The sequence below is a fragment of the Mirounga leonina genome, unplaced genomic scaffold, assembly GCF_011800145.1.
Source record: "Mirounga leonina isolate KUSES-001 unplaced genomic scaffold, KU_Mleo_1.0 Mir_197, whole genome shotgun sequence".
NCBI lineage: Eukaryota > Metazoa > Chordata > Mammalia > Carnivora > Phocidae > Mirounga > Mirounga leonina.
The window spans coordinates 11,412,760-11,432,365 of NW_023270494.1; the positions used below are offsets into that span (position 1 = coordinate 11,412,760).

Consider the following 19,606-nt stretch of genomic DNA (forward strand, 5'->3'; position numbering starts at 1 on the left):
CGATTCTCCCTCCCTGATCCCATATCCCTGTCTCAGCAGGAGAAGAAACTGTAAAAAAATATGATCCCTGCCCCTGAAGAATGACCTGTTATACGAGGCCTGCCTCTGGAGGGCTCTTAGAGAGGTGGGCTTTCCCTGCTCCAAGCTAGCCCCAGGGTGAGGTTCTTATCTTAGATACTATTACCTTCTCATCTAGTTTTACAACCGTCCTTAGCCCTGCAGCTCTTTCTTGAGCACCTAGGATGCACCCCGGGCCTCCCTGACATTACCTCATGATTGTCCAACACGCTATGCAGTGGATGCTATTGTGAGCTCAGTCTTGCACAGGAGGAAACAGGCTCAGAGAAGGTAAAGAGCCTTTTCCAATAGCAATGGACAGATTCAAGCCCGGGTCTCTGCCTCCCCCGAGAGCAGTGCTTTCATCCCGGGTCCAGACGGGCACCCGGGACCCACAATGCCTCAGTAGGCCCTTTAAACAGCTCACTAGCTCTGCCCACTCAGCCAAAAGGTGACCGGTGACAACTGGAGTCTTTGGGACCAGGAAGATGGTGAGGAGGAAACCTGAGAAGCACCCGAGGACTATACAGGTTTGCAGTGTCAAAGTCACTGCCCAGATGGCCCTAAATCAATACAGAGGAGGCCAGCAGGGTACCTGCTCTCTGTGCAAACTTTTCCAGCGGCTCAGCCTTGGAGGCCCCAGTGGGCAGGTGCTCAGCACTCAGGCCAACAAACACTAGCAGGACGCCAAGTTCAAAGCAAGCCCCCTACCCCGTGAAAGAGGATCGCTTAGCCGGATTCTGCTCTTCAGAAGGGGTGTGAGCAGGGTTATCCATCAGATCTCAGTGAGGTGGCTGGATTTGACTACTTCACCTGTAAACCAGAGGAATGTGTTTTCTTTTGCTGTGCGGTCGACTTTGTCCTTGATCTGGCCCACCAGGCTGTCCATCTCCCGGAGACCTGCGCCATATGGCCTTTGGCCCCGTGGGTCTGCTGAGAGCTGCATTCTGGATAAGGGCACGTGCATGTGGGCCAGGCCCACGTACAGCAGGAAGGGCCTTCCACTGGCGCTGAAACGGGAGAGCCAAGAGGTAATTCTCCAGAAGGCTCTGCTGGTTTGTCCAGGCTCTCCGTGTCTCTCCTTTGCCTCACAGAAAAGCCGCAGAATGCCTTCTGCCCCGGGGAACTCAGGAAGCACACATGGGTCTACAGCCCTACAAGGGCATGTGGAGGTCATCTGGTTAGCCAGTTAAAAACCGGGAGTCACTGCAATAGTTTAAAACTGTCTCTGCTCTTTCGCAGCATCCAGGCCATCACATCCATTCCCAGCCTCAGCCCTTTCCAGAAGATGGATGGATGACTCGCGTTGATCACAGGCCATTCCAAGGACGCACGTGACCACCGGGAATATCTAGATCAAGGCCTTGTTAGAGGCCCAGGCTGCTGGCTGCCCCTGTTCTAACCCTGCTGATTCCCCTCTGGGGTGTGGAGAGAGCCCGGGTGGTCTCTGCTTCCTGTTTGTCTCCCCTCCCCCACCCCTAGGCAAGGAACAGGATCCAGCCAGCTGCGGAACTCCAGCCTTGACCCTCCGACCCTCCAGCCTTGACCCTATGACCCTCCGACCCTCCGGAAGCAGCAGAGACCTTCATGGAGCCCCCTCCCACAGGCCACACCTTCGGGGGAAGGTGTCTTTGGGGGGACCAATTAAGTTGGTATAGAGAGGTGATAGAAGCGTGGGTCTTTTTTACACCAGCTCCCCCAGAGATAAGATTTTCAAGTTGGCCCTCGATTATTTAGCTTACCCCAATTTATATCACCCTGCATCAAGTCCTCTGAGTGCTCCCCGGCTCTGCCTCAAACTGCGTCCTGCGGAGCCCCCTGCGTCCCGACTCCCGGGATCCCCTGATCGGGACTGTGCCTGTACTCAGCTCTCGTCGTCGACAGGCATAAAACTCAGGACAGAAGTCCCACGACAGGGGCCTCGCCTCCATCTTAACCAACGGTTTCTCTGCGACATTTCTAGGGTTGCGTTGCCCAATGCAGCGGCCACGACTCACGTGTGGCTGTTTAGGTTTCAAGGAATGAAAATTAAATAAAATTAAGAATTCAGTGTCTCACCGGCTAATTCACAGATGAGACTTGAAGACGCTAGGCTAAGTGAAAAAAGCCAGGCGCCAAGGGACAAGCACTATAGGATTCCACCGAGAGAAGGTCCCGAGAGTGGTCAACTTCGTGGAGACAGGAAGTAGAACACTGGGTACTGAGACTGGAGGGAAGGGCAAACTGGCATCCAACAAGTACAGTTTCAGTTTAGGATGATGAAAAAAAGTTGTGCGGACAGATAGCAGTGATGGTTGTATAACAACAGGAATGTACTTCATGCCGCTGAAATGTACACTTAAGAAGGTAAATTTTATGTCATGTATATTTATCACTATATATACATATATAAGAATTCTATATATTATATGATCTATATCATCTATTTAATTCAGTGTTTCAGTTGCCCAAGGTGACTACTTCAGATGCTCAGTAGCCACAGATGGCCGGCGGCTACCATCTTGGACAGCACAGATAGAGAACATTCTCATCCTTGTGGAGAGTAAAATTGGATAGTGCTGACTCGGTGTCTGTTGCCTGCTCTCCCGGGGACAACAATGTACAGTCGTATAAGCTGTGTCCTGCACCAGGACATCCTGCTGACAGAACGACTAGATGCCTAATTCCAGCCCACAGTCCACTGGCCAACCTAGGCACCCCGGCAGAGCTGAGCCGCCACCCAGAGGGGGCGCCTGTTTCCACCAGGCAGATACCACCCCGCAGTGGCATGCGGGCTGGAGCCGACTCCAAATCCAGGAATTTTGCAAGCCAGTTGTTACACATGGCCATCATTAAAAATTAAACGATATCAACTTACAATGAAATAAATCATGCGAAAAGCAGAAGTCCTAAATTCTTATGATTTAGCGCATCCTGATTACTCCACTACATTTTACTATTAGACATGCATGCTCTTGAGATTATCTATTGTATCTGTGTGGTGCAAATGCCATCTGACCGTGTCCTCTAGCGCATCTCTTAACAACTCCACGTTCAGTGACATCGTGTTGGTAGCCTGAAATTAGCCAACGTGAGACTATTCACACCACAGAAATGGGCAAATGTTCCAAATCAGGGCTTTTTTTCCCCCCAGAGTGCTGGTTGTTACTTATTTACCAGGTTGGGGGGCGGGAGAGGTCCCACTGCCCACACTTTGTCCCATCCCCATCATTATGCTCTAAACTCCCACCCGTTATCAAAGTCCCGTCAGCACCCCAGGCCAGAGGCTGAGAGGCATGTGCAAGGCTGAGCAAAAGCAGCACAGCACAGACAGAAAGCACAGGCTCTGGAGACCTGCATCCAAATCCCTGGGATTTTTATTTCATGGCTGTGCGACCCTGGGCAATTAACTTCACCTCGGTCGACTCTACAACGGGGACGATTATACCTCCCCGATAAAGCTGTGATTATTAACAGTCTATAGGGAGCACTTAATAAATGGCAGCCTTTTCATGGACAGTTCTGAATAATACATGATGCGTGGTGCTCAGGGATGTACCTCTTTACCTGCATCCTGATGCCATGCCGGAATTCAGAAAGATAGCATTGTGCGAAAACCACACACACTGGTTCCCTGGGCGCAACTATCCCCCAAGCCAGCCCTTCAGTATGCTCCTGTGCTGTACATAAAAGTAGTAATACAATAATGAAGAGCAGAGGAAGTCTGCTTTCTAGAAAAGAAAATGCTGATTATAAGACAGTACGATTCCATTTTTGTTAAATATATATATACATATATATATATATATATATATATATGTTTATGCACCAGCACAGAATGAGGCTAGAAGAACTTGCTCAAATCTACCAAAAGGGGTTGTCTCTGGGGTGTGGTATTCAGGGTGATTTTTTAGATTTCTAAAGGGGATACATATGAATTGTGTGGCAAAATAAGTGGAGTAGTGAGCAGAGAAGGAAAAAAAAAAAAAGTTAGATGTCAGAGAGGACATTCCAGGAGAGAGAGGATGGGGCAGGGCATGGTGGTGTACTGAAGATTAAAACCCAGGACAGCCAAATCTGGACAAAATCATCTGATCTGAGATAGAAAGACCTCTCATGAAAGGTCCCCAGTGTGCGTCTGGCCAGAGAGCCAGACCTGCAGGTGGAACCAGGAGGGGTAGGCATCTGCCTGGTTGGCTTCCGGCTCAGACAAGGGGTCTCTCTGGAATGGACTTGCCTACACATTTCTCCATCTTTCTCTGGGCTTCCGTGTTACAGACACCGTTCTCAAACCCGGACATGAACCCAGTTCCCCGTTTAGAAGCACACGGGGGGCTCCACTGCAGCCAAACCAAGCAGCCCAGCACTCGAGGCCCCAACCTGGGTCCCTTCCAGTGTTACCCTCCTTCCTGCTCACAGACTCTTTCTCTATATGCCAGCTTCCCAAACACCTCACCTTCTGCCTTCCTATGCCTTGGTCATGCTATTCCTCTCCTGGCAGTAACTTCCTGGTATCTTGCCTAAAAACACTTACTCAATTCTTAAGATCCAGCTCAAAAGCCACCACCGACACGCCTCCTCCACTCCCAGGTCTCCCACAGATGGTCTCCTGCTCCCTGCCCCTGTCTCCCCTTCCCTCACCATCCTCGTCGGCACTGATAATACAAATCTGTCTCCCTACTAGCCTGCGAGCCACTCAAAAGCAAGGACAGCTCTCACACACGTCTGTATACTTAGCATATCACCGGGACATCTATAGGGCAAGATAAAGTCACTCACTCATTATTCCCTCCTTCAGGGAATATTTATTAAGCTCTAACTAGGCCCCAGGCACCAGGGATAGAGCCATGAACATGATCGATAGGATTTCCACCTTCTTGGAGCTTCACATCGAATTGGAAACAGGAGAGGAAAGTGCTACTAAAAAATGAATCAGATATTTATTTACAAATTAGTAGGAGTGATGGAGAAGAACTACACACGGGGTGCTGTGGGATGGTGTAATGGAGGAACCAAGCCGGGCTTGGGGTGAGGCAAGAGATCCCTAAGACGGTGAGGTCTACAGGATGGTGGGGGGGGGCGGGGGGCTACAGGTGGGCTGTGCTGGTGGCCACTGGGGGCAGGTGGAACAGCGCTGGGGAGAAGCTGCAGGAGAGGAAGAGCCCAGGTCCCACTGCCCAGCTGTTTCTTAGCTCCTTCTCTGCCTCACTCTGTATTCATCAGAGCATTGGCACAGAAGAGAGGGGAAAGCAGGGGGTGGGGGGGGAGTGGGCACAAGCTTATAGCTGAACCCGGAGCCCTGATGCAGGTGGCAGGCTGGTGGGTACAGGTGGGCGCTGGGGGCATGGAGGGCGAGGGGCAGACCAGCAGGGGGAGGGCAATGCGGGGGCGGGATCGAGGAGTCAAGTACGGGAGGGAATCAAGACCTTGATGCGGGTCCTCGGCTCCAGCCCAGACCGGCAGGGGGGGCTTGTCTGTCACCTGTGTATCTCTGGGACCTAGTTCTGAATGATGAATGCTCTGCCACATTGACCACGCACTCTGATTTCAGACATCCTAAGCTATTGCTCAAGCCTGGGCCCAGCACACTCATTCTTGTCAGGCCCCATATTCCCTCTTCAGGCTCAGTGTGCTGTCCCAGACCCTGGGGGGCAAGAGGGCTGGCAGCTCCATGACCCAGGGGCCCATGACATCTACTCTCTCCTTTTTTTGTCAGCTAAGAGCTTGGCCTGCTGTTTAAAACACCCAGATCAGGGCGCCTGGGTGGCTCAGTTGGTTGAGCGACTGCCTTCAGCTCAGGTCATGGTCCCAGGGTCCTGGGATCGAGCCCCGCATCGGGCTCCCTGCTCGGCGGGAAGCCTGCTTCTCCCTCTCCCACTCCCCCTGCTTGTGTTCCCCCTCTCGCTGTGTCTCTCTCTGTCAAATAAATAAATAAAATCTTTGAAAAAAACAAAACAAAACACCCAGATCAAGGGTTAACTTTGGGCATGCTGCCAGGTCAAGGGTCTAAATACAACCAAAGATCTAAGTAGAAACTTTCAAAGAAGTCTAGGGACGGCTTCTTGCCAAGGAGAAGCAGGAAACCCCACTCTTGGGACTCCTGATAGTTTTGACACACAGGCCCAGGTGTGGGGAGGGCCTGGCCCTGGGGGCAAGGGTCACAGAGGAGGAGTGCAGATCTAGGGGCCCTTTCTTGCTGATGCCCCAAAAACCACGGATGAATTGGCAAGTCAAATCCTAAAGAAATCAGCGTGCCTAAGGATTCTTTTCTGTAAGGTTAAAAGGCAATGGGATTCATGTGACTTTTCACTTAATAACTAATTATAAATTAGCAAACTCTTCACCTTTTTCATACAGTAAGGAGGCTGTTCATGGATTTGTGTGTCTTGGAAGTGATTAGTTAACTGGTGGGTGACCAGCCATGTGCCCACGTGAGAGCATGAAGCAGTCCCTCGTCCCCAGTGGGCTGCCACTCCTCCTCTGAGGCTCTGTGCTGTCCCAAGCACTGAGGACTGAGCTCTCCCCACCAGTCACGAAGCAACCACCTGTCACGGGGTATAGGGACCTGAATCATCTCGAAGCTCCAAGGAGCACAGACGTGTTCAACTCTCCAAATGGGAGAAGGGGCTTGCCTGTTTCATATCAGCCACCTGACAAAAAAGCCAGTGTTTCTCAGAAAGCCCTGAAAAACTTTTAAGCTGGGACCCCTGAAGCCCCAGCAGGCTGCTCTCCAGATTTAGGCCGTAAGTAGGTTTTATTATCGAGAATAAACTGCTACCTCTGCTCTGCCTGTTGCCCTCTCTCTAGAAACATCTGTGGCTGAGCAAGGGGCTGGGGGGATTCTTTTACATTCAAGGACCGATATGCTCAGTGAGCCACAGGTGGAGTCCATTTTTAATTCTGCACAAGCAGACAGGCATGCGACACGTTTTTTCTCGCCCTCTTAGGCTAAGGCTGCAGGGAATACCAAAGAACCTGCTGGAAGATGTCCCACCACCCTGGAGGAGTCTGCAGTCATAGGAGAAAGAGGAGCTGAGCACACCCAGGTTCGTTAGAGGCCAGAGCAAAGGCAGCTGTGAAGGGTCAGGGCGAGGCCCAGGTGGGCGAGGCGGGGCGACCGTGGGTAGGCGCAGGCCTGCACCCCACCATCTATGCATGCGCACCCAGGGGTGCGGCCGGGTTCTGCTTTTCGTGTTTTGTTATTTTTTTTAAGATTTTATTTATTTATTTTGACAGAGAGAGAGACAGCGAGAGAGAGGGAACACAAGCAGGGGGAGCAGCAGAGGGAGAGGGAGAAGCAGGCTTCCCACCGAGCAGGGAGCCCAATGTGGGGCTCGATCCCAGGACTCTGAGATCATGACCTGAGCCGAAGGCAGACGCTTAACGACTGAGCCATCCAGGTGCCCCTATGTTTTGTTATTTTTAATGAGTCATTTCTAACATTTAAAGATGAGGAGAGTTCACATATGGACCAGGTATCATGTGTGTCTTGTGAAAGAGAAGGATCTGACAGTCTTGGCTCCCATCCCCTAAAGAAGCCACAGACAGCCGGAGCTAGGTAGCAGCTGCTCCCTTAGAGGGGGCCTGTGTTTCAAGTTCGCCACAGGCCCCACCACTCCCTAACGCCTTACACGCAGCCTGCTTCCCTCTGGAAGCTACCAGGGCCCTGTAGATGCTGGAATTTGTAACCCCCGTGCATTATATTGAATAATGGCCCCCAAAGGTATCTGGGGTCTCATCCCTGGAATCTGCGAGTGTTACCTTTTATGGCGAAAGAGACGTTGTGGATGCAATTGAATTAAGGATCTGGAGATAGGGAGATTACCTCGGATTCACCTGGAAGACCCTAAATATAACCACAAGTGTCTTTAAAAGGGGGAGCAGAAGGAGATTTGGCTACAGTAGACAAGAAGGCAAAGGGACGATAGAAACGGAGATTAGAATGATGGGGCCCTTAGCCAAGGGATACAAGCAGCCACAGAAGACAGAAGAGGCAAAAAACATTCCTCCCCTGGGACCTCCAGAAGGAGACAGCCCTGCTGATACCTTGATTTTTGCCCCATCAGACTCATTTTGGCGTCCAGCCTCCAGATCTGGAGGAGAATAAGCTGCTATTGTTTTAGCCAGTAAGCTGGTGGTGAGTTTGGTACCGCAGCAGGATGAAGCTAAGCCACCCAGCCCACGAGTGAATCAACAAATGCTCCGAGTGCCTGGAACTCAGCAGCAGGCCCTACCATCCGGGAGCTTAGAGGAGAGGACAGAATGACAATGACAATAGAGCATGATCTGAGCCGGGTCAGGGAAAGCTCCTGCGAACTCAGAGAACATACCTGCGGAGCTTCTAACCCAGGCCTGGAGATTCCAGGGGAGACTGTTCTCCAGTTTCATTTACCGGGAACATGCATGTGTCCATCTTTGTTGGGCAGAGGAACTCCAGCATGGCTTGGAGGGGCGCTGAGGCCAGGGGACATGGGGGGTGGGGGCCGGGGGGCAGCCCCAGGGGGCCAAGGGACTCTTACCTTGCATGCTGGATGAACTGGGTCGCTTTCTCGGCATATTTCTGCGCCAGGCTGCTCAGGTTCACGGGCTGCTCCACGATGTTGAGGTTTTCATAGAGAGGAAGGGCCACATCAGTGTAACAGTCCCTCTCAAGGTTCCTGTGTGGAAACCACAGACGGTATCCTTTTCCACGACCTATGTAGCCGCACTGTCTAACAAAATGCTTTTATGCAGCAATGCACATGAATACAAAACACTTAATAACCTGGCCCCAGATGATTTTTCCTGTCTGCCATTTCCTCTAGTGGAAAACCAATAAAACACCTTCTTCCCTTTCCTTCTAACAGACATTTATGCTCCTCGGACAAGCCTGGCCACTCTGCAAAGCTCACAAAGACTTCCATGAGCTACAGACATTATTACTCCCATGTTGCTACGAGAGAAACTGAGGTCCAAACAAACTAACTTACTCAAGCAGAGTCCCACAGCCAACCAATAGCCGCCGTCCCTGGCTTTTTCCGCCGACCTCCCTAAATGATGACTTCTGTCTACGCAGCACAATGCTTGGTGCTTTCCTAGGTCAACCACCTAGACTTCACGTGACCTGACGTCTGACCATAACCCAGGTGGCTGGGGACAGTTCAAACATTTCAAACCATGTTCGGGGAATTTGGAGAAGCTTTAGCCACTGGAAAAAGTGGGAGTCAGACCAGTTATATCTCCTGGAAAAAAACAAACTCAGTCCACGGTCTTAGAGCTGGAGATGAACCTGACCCGTGAAGGCCCCCACATGAGTGGCTGAGTAATGACTCTGGCCGTGACCCATGGGTGAGTTACCTAAGTTCTCAGAGCCCCAACTCTCCTTATCTGAAGCATGCCCCTGCCCTCTGATGAGGTCCTGGAAGGACAAAAGAAGACAGTGAGCATTAGCGCTCTGCACGCTGCCCAGCATACGAGCACTCCATCAACACTTAGCCCTCCACCCTGGCCGCCACAGAGCAGAAGCTGAGAACCATGGTGGGTGGGGGCGGGGGGGAATGGGGGGATGGGGGGATGGGAGGTATCTCAGGGCGGGAAACTGTCCTCGTGGGGCAGGGAAGGACTGGAAAGAGAAGAAAATCCCCCATCACACCTAGATGCATACACTCCCCTTCCAAAAGCTTAGGAGACAAGGTCAGACCAGGGTAAATAATCAAGGGCCACAATTTTTGGAAAAGGGAAAAAGGATTATCACTGTACTAGGCATCACAATGCTAACCTCACCGTCCGTGTCAAGTTTTTCAGGTTGTTATGACTTTGGGGCAACTCCACCATCACCTACAATCTCTCCCCTTCCCCCACCCCTACTAAACCGACCCTTTTTTTTTTCTCTTTGATTTAGCATGGATTTAAAGGGGCCTGGCTGACATATGGCAGGCCACGATATGGCCAGGTGTGCCCACAGCCGTGGCCCACGGGCTGTAGCTGGTAGGGAGGGCAGCGAGACGAGCTATAGCTTCACTTCTCCCACTGCCACGTGCATGCGAATCCCCTGCGCAGCCGGTGAAAACGCAGACCCAGACCTGGGGCCTGGGGTAGCGGGGGTCTGAAATTCTGCTTTTCTTTTTTTTTTTTTTTTAAGGTTTTATTTATTTATTTGACAGAGAGAGACACAGTGAGAGAGGGAACACAAGCAGGGGGAGTGGGAGAAGGAGAAGCAGGCTTCCCGCCGAGCAGGGAGCCCAATGTGGGGCTCGATCCCAGGAACCTGGGATCATGACCTGAGCTGAAGGCAGATGCTGAATGACTGAGCCACCCAGGCACCCCGAAATTCTGCTTTTCTAACAAGCACGCAGGTGATAACCACGATGCTGGGCCAGCGACCACAGTCTGAGTAGCACGTGGGCTCTGGACTCAGAGGGACCCCGACTGGGATCACCACCGCTACCTCTTACAGCTGCAGGGTGACCTGGGCAAGCGGGTCCCTTCCTGTACCTTTACAGGTTCCTCACTTCTAAAATCAGGATAAATACCTGCCTCACACAATGGTCATGTGGATTGCAAATAAGCACGGAGAGTGCCTAGGCTGTAACAATTCTCAATACGTGGCCATTATTATATTGACTATTGTGTTATTAATGAGCCAGCGGAGACTTGCCTTCCCCCGTGGCTCCGACACCTGTAACCTTACAAATAACCACAGTGCTCGGGCTGAGCAACCAGAGCACCTGGTCTGCGTTGCTTTATTGCCTGAATAAAGTTTAGCACCTTTTTCTGATAATAAAGGCACTGCATGCTCACTGCAGAATATTTGGAAAATACAAGGAGAAAGAAAGAAGAAATGAAAACCCCTTAGTCCCGCAACCTGAGGGAATGCACCACCGTTAGCACTTGGGCTTATTTCCTTTGAGTCCCGCTCAGTAGGGCTGTGAAGATGTGGATACAGAGGTAGCTAAGAGCACATTGCTGATGACTTGTTTCCTGCCTTTTTCACATATTAGTATGTCCTGAGCATCTCCCCATTTCAGGGAACAGGATTTTAAAGCATCCTGTGGAGTGACGGCATGGCATTTCGAAGCCGGAATGCTGGCTTCTTTGCCAGGGGAGGAGGGTGACGAAGCTTGTAAGGAGCCCTTTGTGTTTTCTCCCTCTCTCTACCCCGCTTATGTCCAGTGTCTAGGCCAGGCGAGTGGCCCAGCAGCGAAGGCAGCAGGCAGAGGTGGCGCGAGGCCCCACCTGGGTAAGTCCAAGGCAGCACAAGGCTCTTCCCAGGTGAGCTAAACAATAAAATAATTTTGTTGACCTCACCTTTGCTAAAAGTTTTCTTATACTGCATGCAAATAATGCATTCAAATTTGCACTAAACATACTCTTTTTTACGGGCTTAGCTGTCTCCTGTGGCCTTCCTCATTTACTCCTAAAGGACTACACCCTTGGGACCTCACTTTGCTCTGGAGCCCACTGCCAGTTGCTTGGATGGGATTACCTTGCCGGTCTATCGGCCCGTGGACACGCTGGACAAGGAGGGTGGTTGTAGCCCGGGGTATCCGTGCAGCCCATATCATGGCTGTATGGGATTCCAAAGTAGTAATCAAAACCTGGAAGGGAAGCAACCGGTGAGCACCCCCCACTTGGCTTCTCTTCTATGAGCCTGCATTCTTACACCCAGGACAAAAATTTAATTTTCCATGATTTAATACTGCAGTGCTATGGAGTATGTAATTAAAAGAGGATTTGATTAATATCCCTTTGTAGTATGCAAAGAAAACACTTTGCTGGGTTCTGGCTGTAAGACTAGATTTGCAAAACATCTTGGGATTAGAGTTAACCCAGAGTGGGAGGAAATGGAGAGAAGTATCGCACACGTACCATCCCCAGGGCACTTATGAACACATTCAGTAAGTAGGTGGTGAAAATCAAGTACATGCATGGCACTGGAAGGAATAAAATAGACTGCCCTCAAGGGCCTGAAGGGGAAGTAAGATATATAGATTAAACTATAAGAGGTCTAGATGAGGGTAATGGAGTACCAGGACAGTGCACCACAGAAAGGGTACAAGAAGCAGGAGGGGATACAAATGAACTCGGAGATAGGAATCAAGAAACCTCAGAGTGCCCAAGCCAGCAGGCTTTTTGAGACCATCTGGTCCAGGGACACAAATGTATGGCAGGTGCTCTCTCTTCTCAGGCCCAATGGCAGACACCACAAATCAAAAATGGCACCACTTCCTGCTGAGCAGGATCCAGTGTCAGGATCCATCCCCCACACCAGCACAGGACTCCAGAAATACGCACTCAAGGTGTCAACACCCCCAATCTAGTTCAACCTCCTCATTTGTCAAGAGAAAACACCACCCGGTGGGAAAAGTATGTTCTGTGGTCATTTTTAGTGGAATAGCCAGGTCTTCACTTCCTTCACCTGCCACTCTTCACAAAGCACATGTGCAAGATGCCAGGGAAGCCCAACTGAGAAACAGGGCACAAGGGAAGAGAGGGGGAGGAAGGAGCACCAGAGAGGAGGAAGGAGTAGGACAGGGTGTTGGCCGATAGGAGCCCGAGGCTGAAGGCTGGTTGCAGGCTGATTCTCTAGAAACCGTTCCCCAAATGCAAATATCTTCAGCCGCTTACGTTCCCCCATGTCTAGGAGACAGCACTGTGGCCTCTTTCCATGGAGCTAGAGGGAGATAATGGGGCAGAGTGGGGAGGCAGAGAAGTCTACAGAATAGTCAGAGAACCACCTTTAAGGAAAAGGCCACCCGTTTGCTTGTAAGATAGCAGAAGCAGCTGGGATGCAAGCGCCAGGGAGGGACTGGGGAGAAGCCTGAGCAGCTGAGATAATGATAAATCACTTTCAAGAGAAAGTCTGTGGGTTCCCATCTGAAATGGAAGAGGCAGGTCGGTGAATAGCGGAAGCAAAAACCACAACTTTGGAAAGCCATCAATAATTCGGTGAATTGGACATTCAGAGAATGTACCAATCAGCAAACTGATTTTCAGATAATTGGCTCAGGCAGCTTGATCTTGGCCTATTCCCCAAGGTCAGAGAGTCAAAAGTCTGAGGCAGTGAACAGCTGCAGGAAGAAGGCAAGAGGGAGCATCTCCTGTTTGGGTTTATGGCCTCCTTCCATGAACCCATTGGACAATTTTTACTTCTTACCACACTGGACATGTCTGGACCCCCCAGGGGCCGAATGTTTCCTGAGATGTGGACACCGATGGGCTCATGATGAGAAAGCCAAAAGGGCTAGCAGGCACCAAGGCGGGCGGGGGGGTGGGGGCAGGAAAGACGCCAGGAGAGAAGAATGTGAGACCCACGGGAGCCCTAGGTCCCCCAAATACACCTAAGTGACCCTGTGAATGAAGATGTCCTAATTCAGGAGGGGTGTCCCCCAGAAGCAGGATGGCTTGAGCACTAGTGGAATCCTTTTACACCAAGATCTTTACTTTCTGTTTCCCAGGTAATAAGTTCCCCAAAGAATTCTTACCACGGAAGTTGGGGTGATAAGAGCCATGGTGTCCGAGATGCCATTTGCCTGTAGGAAAGCAAGAGAGAGACTTTCAGAGGAATCCCCGCGGGGTCTCCCAGTGCCTCTGGGGAGCTGAGCACATACGCAGTCCTCCACCCTTGTTGCCCTCTACAGAGGACAAGCAAAGAGAGGCTGCAAATGCTGTGTGAAAGTCAAGCCTCGCTCTCTGGGACTGAGAGGGAGTTCACGGGGACACAGAAAGCAAGCAAAGATGACTCAGGACCTACGCAGGAAAGCACACAGAGAAAAGGAAGGCAAGCCTTTACTGGGGGCCCAGAGACGCCAGCAGGCTGAGCTTCTGCCCCTCAAAGAGGGTTCAGTGCCCACAGCAACCCTGCGCTGCCCACTGCACCTGCGCCACCCTCCCGTGCCCTGCAGGGGCCCGGACGACCAGCAAGGGCCCCAGATAGCCTTGGTTCCCTCCTTGTTTCATCATCTTCCTCCCTGGCCATGCTCAGCAGCCCACGGAGGCTGGATGCAAGACCACCTCCCCCTTCCCGGGGCTGTTCCGGTGCAGAGATGCTCGCCTGGACGTGCACGGCTGCTTCTCGCTCTGCACATATGTTTGGTGGGGGAGAATGACTGGGCGATGTGTGGCGGAAGCTCTGACCATGTTTGAACTCTCAGACCTGCTAATTCCACTCTGAGGAGTAAAGACCCCAGGGAAACCACCCACGAGGCAAGGGGCAGAGAAAAGAATGTGGTCCAAAGATCTAAACAGTGCCAGCACTGAAGAGCACGTAAGGGAAAGAAATAAACGGGCAACTGTGGGAGGATGGCTAAGTAAATTATTTACATGGCCCTGACAAAATACTACCAAACTATCTTTTAGAGACAAACGCATGTAGGAAAAGGTAATAATCAGGGAATCCAGGGAAAGGGCAGCTGAGCGTCTATTATTCCCCTTCTGCAACTGCTCTGTAGCTTTGCGAAAAAATGTAATATAAAGCAGAGGGAAATGGATTAGGCACTATGTGGAATGCTTGGATTAAGCATTACATGGAAATCCAAAATTATATTAAAGTGTTTAAGTTATTTCTAAAATTATTAAAAGTATTGCAAATATGTAAAATGTATTACATAGAAATATAAAATAATAGGAAAGGGGTTCAAAGGAGGACCAGGTGGTACGTATGACGGTGAAAAAACCCATGACGGTAGACCAATGTTAGAAGCGAAGTGTGGGTGGGGGCAAAGGGGCTTGATATTCCTTGGTGGGGTTTTTATTTTTCCCGTAAGCATGCTTATAGGAAGTTCGTGATGTCAACACATGGATGTGGTTAGACATCCTCTAACATGCAATGCACAGTGAGGGGAAAGGGGGGCAGCTGAACAGTTAATATATAATCAGTGGCTCACTTGGAGTTCAAAGGCATGAAGAGGGAAGGGCAAGGGAGATCCAGCTCAGCTCAGGAAGAACCCAGCCCCCTGCTGCCTCATGAAACTTGAGAGTCAGAGAGCCCCAGGGGCCAAACCCTTCCCAGCTGTGAGCATGACTCGGATGCAAGTGATGGGGCCACTAAGCGTACGCAGCCCACCGTGGGGGGCTTCACAGTGAATATACCTTGGGGTACGGGCAGAAAGGGAATGAAAAGACAGGATCCTAATCTGGACCTCCTCCCACTGGGGCTTGCCCTCCTGGGACAATGAATGCCACGCTCCAGATTGACCGGCTGTAAAAGCATGTGGGGCTCCTTGACCCAGAGGGGGAGGCGCGGCCAACACCCGAAACTGGAGCCTCCAGGCACCAATAACACCCTCCCTCGCCACTTCACGGACCGCGGTGGAGGGAGGCAGGGGTCCCACTGGACCCAGCTCTTGGGAAGTCAGAGTAACAAGCACCGGCAGCCCGAGGGCCCTGTTGGCACTGCGCGTTGCCTTGGCCTCTGCGGGGAGGACCAGCAGTGGAGCAAAGCGTCGGAGCGAGGCTGGGCAGTCACACCGGTCTGGACGCACCCGCTCCGGGGTGGGCAGCACTGAACCTGTCCCCTCCCCTGGCGGGAACTCGGTTTCCCCACACACATAATGGGGGAGATCATCCCCTCAGAAGGCACCTCCGGACCCCGATGCAAATAAACACTTAGCCCAGGGCCAGGCAGGTAGGAAATACTGAGTAAGAGGTGCCTACGGAAATAAAAGGAAAAGAAGCTGCGTGCCTACCCTGCGCCCCTGCCCGCACTTACCCGGCCAACAGAACCCTGGTTTTGTTCCGGGATCGGAGGCCAGGGCCCCAACCCGAGTCCGGAGCCCAGTCTCCCAGCCTCCCTTGCGGCGGGGCGGGGCCACGCAAACCCACCAATAAGAGGTAAGTGCATTTCCGCGCCGAGGGGTGGGCGTGTCCGAGAGACGATTTGTTTTCCCGGTCGATGCGAACAGATGAGGCCCGCACCCCGTCTCCTGTTTTTCCTCCCTCGAAGCCGAATTATGGTGAATGGGACTGAAGCCGCTCTCTTGCAACCAAGAAGCAACGAGCATGAGGACAAAAGCTAAGGTACTACGGCCAGCGGAGCAGAAAAATAGAAACGGTTTCCGGGAGCCGCCGAGCCAATGCAAGCAATCACTCACCTCTCAGCTTATTACAACGGGAGGAAAATAGCTCCATATATGGTTTAGTTCGCTGTTAGGTCTTTTCAGGGACTTAGAGCTCAAAGCTCTGCGACCTTATACAGCAAGAAATAAACAAAGAGCAGACGGGAGCAGAAGAGGTGGCAGCATGCTGGGGCTACGCAAACACAAGGCAGGCACCGCCGGAAGTGCTGTGGGAGGTGGGGGTCCCCGGCTGCGGGGCTCCAGTGTTACCTATCATGCCAGTGACGTAGCCAGCTTGCTGCAGCACCTCCGCCAAGGTGGTCTCGTTGAGCGGCAGACCCCCCACAGAGGTGACCGCAAAGTTGTGCGTGACTCCGTTGCGAAGGCCAAGCCGGCCCGTGAGCAGGGAGGCCCGAGAGGGCGAGCAGGTGGAGGAAGCTGCGTGGAAATCCACAAACCTGCACAGAAAGAAAAGGGATTGGGCTCCTTCCATCCACAGACAGCCAAACCAAGAGAAAAGTTCAATTCCTACCCAGTTCCCAGGATGCCGGTGCTGGAAAAAGCTCAAAGACCACCCCTTGAAGGGACAGGTTAGGAAAATGAAGCTCAGAGAGGTAATGCAACTAATTCAGGGTCACACAGCTCATTCAGATTGGTTTGATCTGGTGTATTTAGTGGATCCTCTTCATCCAAAGATTCCATATCTCGAATTCATCGACTCACTGAAACCCAACTGTATCTCCAAAATCAACACTCGTGGCTTTGAAGCGGTCACTCATGGACATTCCAAGATGTTCTAAAACTTTGTGTTTCCCCATATGCACAACCCTAGCTGAGGTTGACAAAGGTGACCTTCTTGTTTTGGCTCTCATACAGCAAGCAAATGTCTTCCTTTCTGCAGTCTACTGAATGCTATAGTTTTTACATTTTTGTGCTTTCTGTTGGTGATTTTGATGTTTAAAATGGCCTGCACACATAGGGCTGAGGGCTGGCTACTTCAGCCTAGTAGAGATGTGATGTGCCTTATGGAGAAAATACAAGTGCTAGATAAGCTTCATTCAGGAATGAGTTACAGGGCTGTTGGCCATGAGCTCAATGTTAATAAATCAAAAACTATATTAAATAAGATGTTTTTAAACAGAAACACACATAAAACAAGGTTCTGTGCTGATCTGTTGACAAAAACATAACCAGAGGCTTGCAGGAACTGAACTCTGTCGATCCCCTAGGAACAAGGTTCAGTATTCTGTAATTCAGTGTTCTCCATGACTTTACAGAGTAACTACTGCCAGTAACAAGAACCGGCTATAACTATTACACATGACAGATGCTCAATCTTTTTTTTGGACACTGTGGAGAACTATAAAAGAAGTCTAGCCATTTTCCTACCATCAGGAATGTGATTAAACTTCATGTGACTAATATAAATGGGGCAACTGACCTTGTGTGTCTCCTGATAGGATGATACGAAGTTGATCTCATTGAGGATTCTTGTCAAGAACATTTAACCTGAATCTAATCAGACCTCTGGACCTAATTTCCAGATTATAGGAAATGTAGCTAATAGAAGAACAAATTAAATGACACCACAAGGAAATAATCTAACAAACCATTCTACACATCCTGCGACAACTGGTGTAGTTCTTCAAAAAGTCAATATCCGAGGGAAAAATGGGATAGAGGGGGGATATTCTATACTAAAGGACACTAAAGAGACAAACCAAATGTAATACATGATCCTTGGCTGAATCCCAGTTCAAACATGCTAACAGCACAATTGGGGGCTAATTAGGGAAATTTAATATGGACTGGATATAAGATGACATTGGGTGATCATTGTCCATTTTCTTGATTATGGCCATGTAGAAGAATGTTTTTGTTCTTTTCTTTTTCTTCCACTTGTATTGGCATATACATTGTATTCACTGAAGGTTATACAACATAATGATTTGATACATGTATATATTGGGAAATGATCACCACAATAAGTTCGATGAATTACTATCACTTCCCATAACTATGATTTTTCTTTCTTGTGATGAGGATTTTAAGATCTCCTCTCTTAGCAACTTCCAAACATACAATACAGTATGGTTAACTAGTCACCATGCTGTGTATCACATGCATAGAGCCCACTTATCTCATGACAAGGAGTTTGTACCTTTTGACCCCCTTCACTCATTTCCCCACCACACCCCAGCCCCACTCCTGGCAACTGCCAATCCATTCTCTGCATCTGTGAGTTTGGTTTTTTTAGATTCCACATTTACATGAGATCATATAATATTTGCCTTTCTCTGTCTGATTCCCTTTACCTAGCATACTGTCCACACCCATGTTGTCACAAATGGCAGGATTTCCTTCTTTTTTACAGATGAATCATCTTCTGTTGTCTATGTATACCACATTTTTATTACATTAGGAATATATTTTTATTACATTAAGGAAGTTATTACATTAAGAATGGTTTTATTCTCAAGAGCTACATGCTATGGTGTTTATAATAAAAGAGCATGTCTGCACTCTTCAAATGACTCAGGAAAAACACCACCTTATTTACAGATAGTACAAATACAAACAAAAATGGCAAAATGTTAACAATGGTGGAGTATACTGATGTTTGACTCTTCACTTTCTTTTATGTTTGAGATTTTTTAATATTAAAGGTTAATAATTAATGTTTAATAGTATAAGTTTCAAAAGGATGACAACCCGGAGTCTAGAATGAGCAGGGCAGTGGCAGGGTGGGTGGCCAGCCTGAGCGGGAGGGTAGGGAAGGTAGGGAGGGGCAGCTTAACATACAGCTTGGCGTGTCAGAACCACGCGTGTCCAGGGTGCCTGGAGCCGGGTCCCCCTGCTGAGCCGCCACCCTGGGCAGAGCGAAGCCCAAGGTCCGATGGGGTAAGGGACTGGCCTACAGACACCAGGTCAGCAGAGCCAAGAAGGGCTCGGTGCCTCTCCCCTCCTCTCCCCACCTCTCCCCTCCTCTCCAAATCTGACCCATCCTCACCCAGCAGCCGAAGGTGGGCCTTAAAGTGCCCCCTCTGACCACTGCTTAATGAATGAAATGATTGCCTGCTCCACTCCCCCATGGCCCATCTTTTGGGCCTCTCCTTCCCTCCCCACCGCGGGCACCAGCACACAGTCTTCGTCCGGGTCTGCAAAATGCCCGCTCCTTCCCAAGGTCAGCTTCCCCCTGGCACACTCTCCCAGATCTTCGCATGGCCTTTCCTCCCCCTTTGGTTTTCCTGCAAGGGGGCCTCTGCTGTCCTCTAATCAGGCACCCTGGGGTGTACTTGGTAGCACTGACCCCAACCCCAATTATCTGGTATGTTTTTGTGTCCTTTCATTCTGGGCCATCCTCCCTCCATGCAAGCTCCCTGTGAGGAGGAGGAAGGCTTGGCCTACGTTGCTCATTGCTTGTTGCTCGCTGCTCGTTGCTTATCTCCAGCTCCTAAAACAGGACTCTATAAATACAGGGGGAAGGGAGGGGAGAGGATGGGGAGAGGATGGGGAGAGGATGGGGAGAGGATGGG

At 50.5% G+C, this 19,606-nt stretch overlaps 1 protein-coding gene across 2 annotated transcripts in view; it reads right to left on the minus strand.

Moving 5' to 3' along the window:
* Window positions 1–19,606, minus strand: part of ARSG (arylsulfatase G) — a 94,693-nt gene that overhangs the window by 27,298 nt on the left and 47,789 nt on the right. For both annotated transcript variants that reach the window (XM_035026183.1, XM_035026184.1), the window contains 5 exons: window positions 16,341–16,528; window positions 13,500–13,547; window positions 11,501–11,612; window positions 8,556–8,693; window positions 871–1,067 (listed from right to left, as the gene is read on the minus strand). In XM_035026183.1, coding sequence (XP_034882074.1) covers window positions 871–1,067; window positions 8,556–8,693; window positions 11,501–11,612; window positions 13,500–13,547; window positions 16,341–16,528 — 683 coding nt within the window. The remainder of the gene's footprint in view (window positions 1–870; window positions 1,068–8,555; window positions 8,694–11,500; window positions 11,613–13,499; window positions 13,548–16,340; window positions 16,529–19,606) is intronic.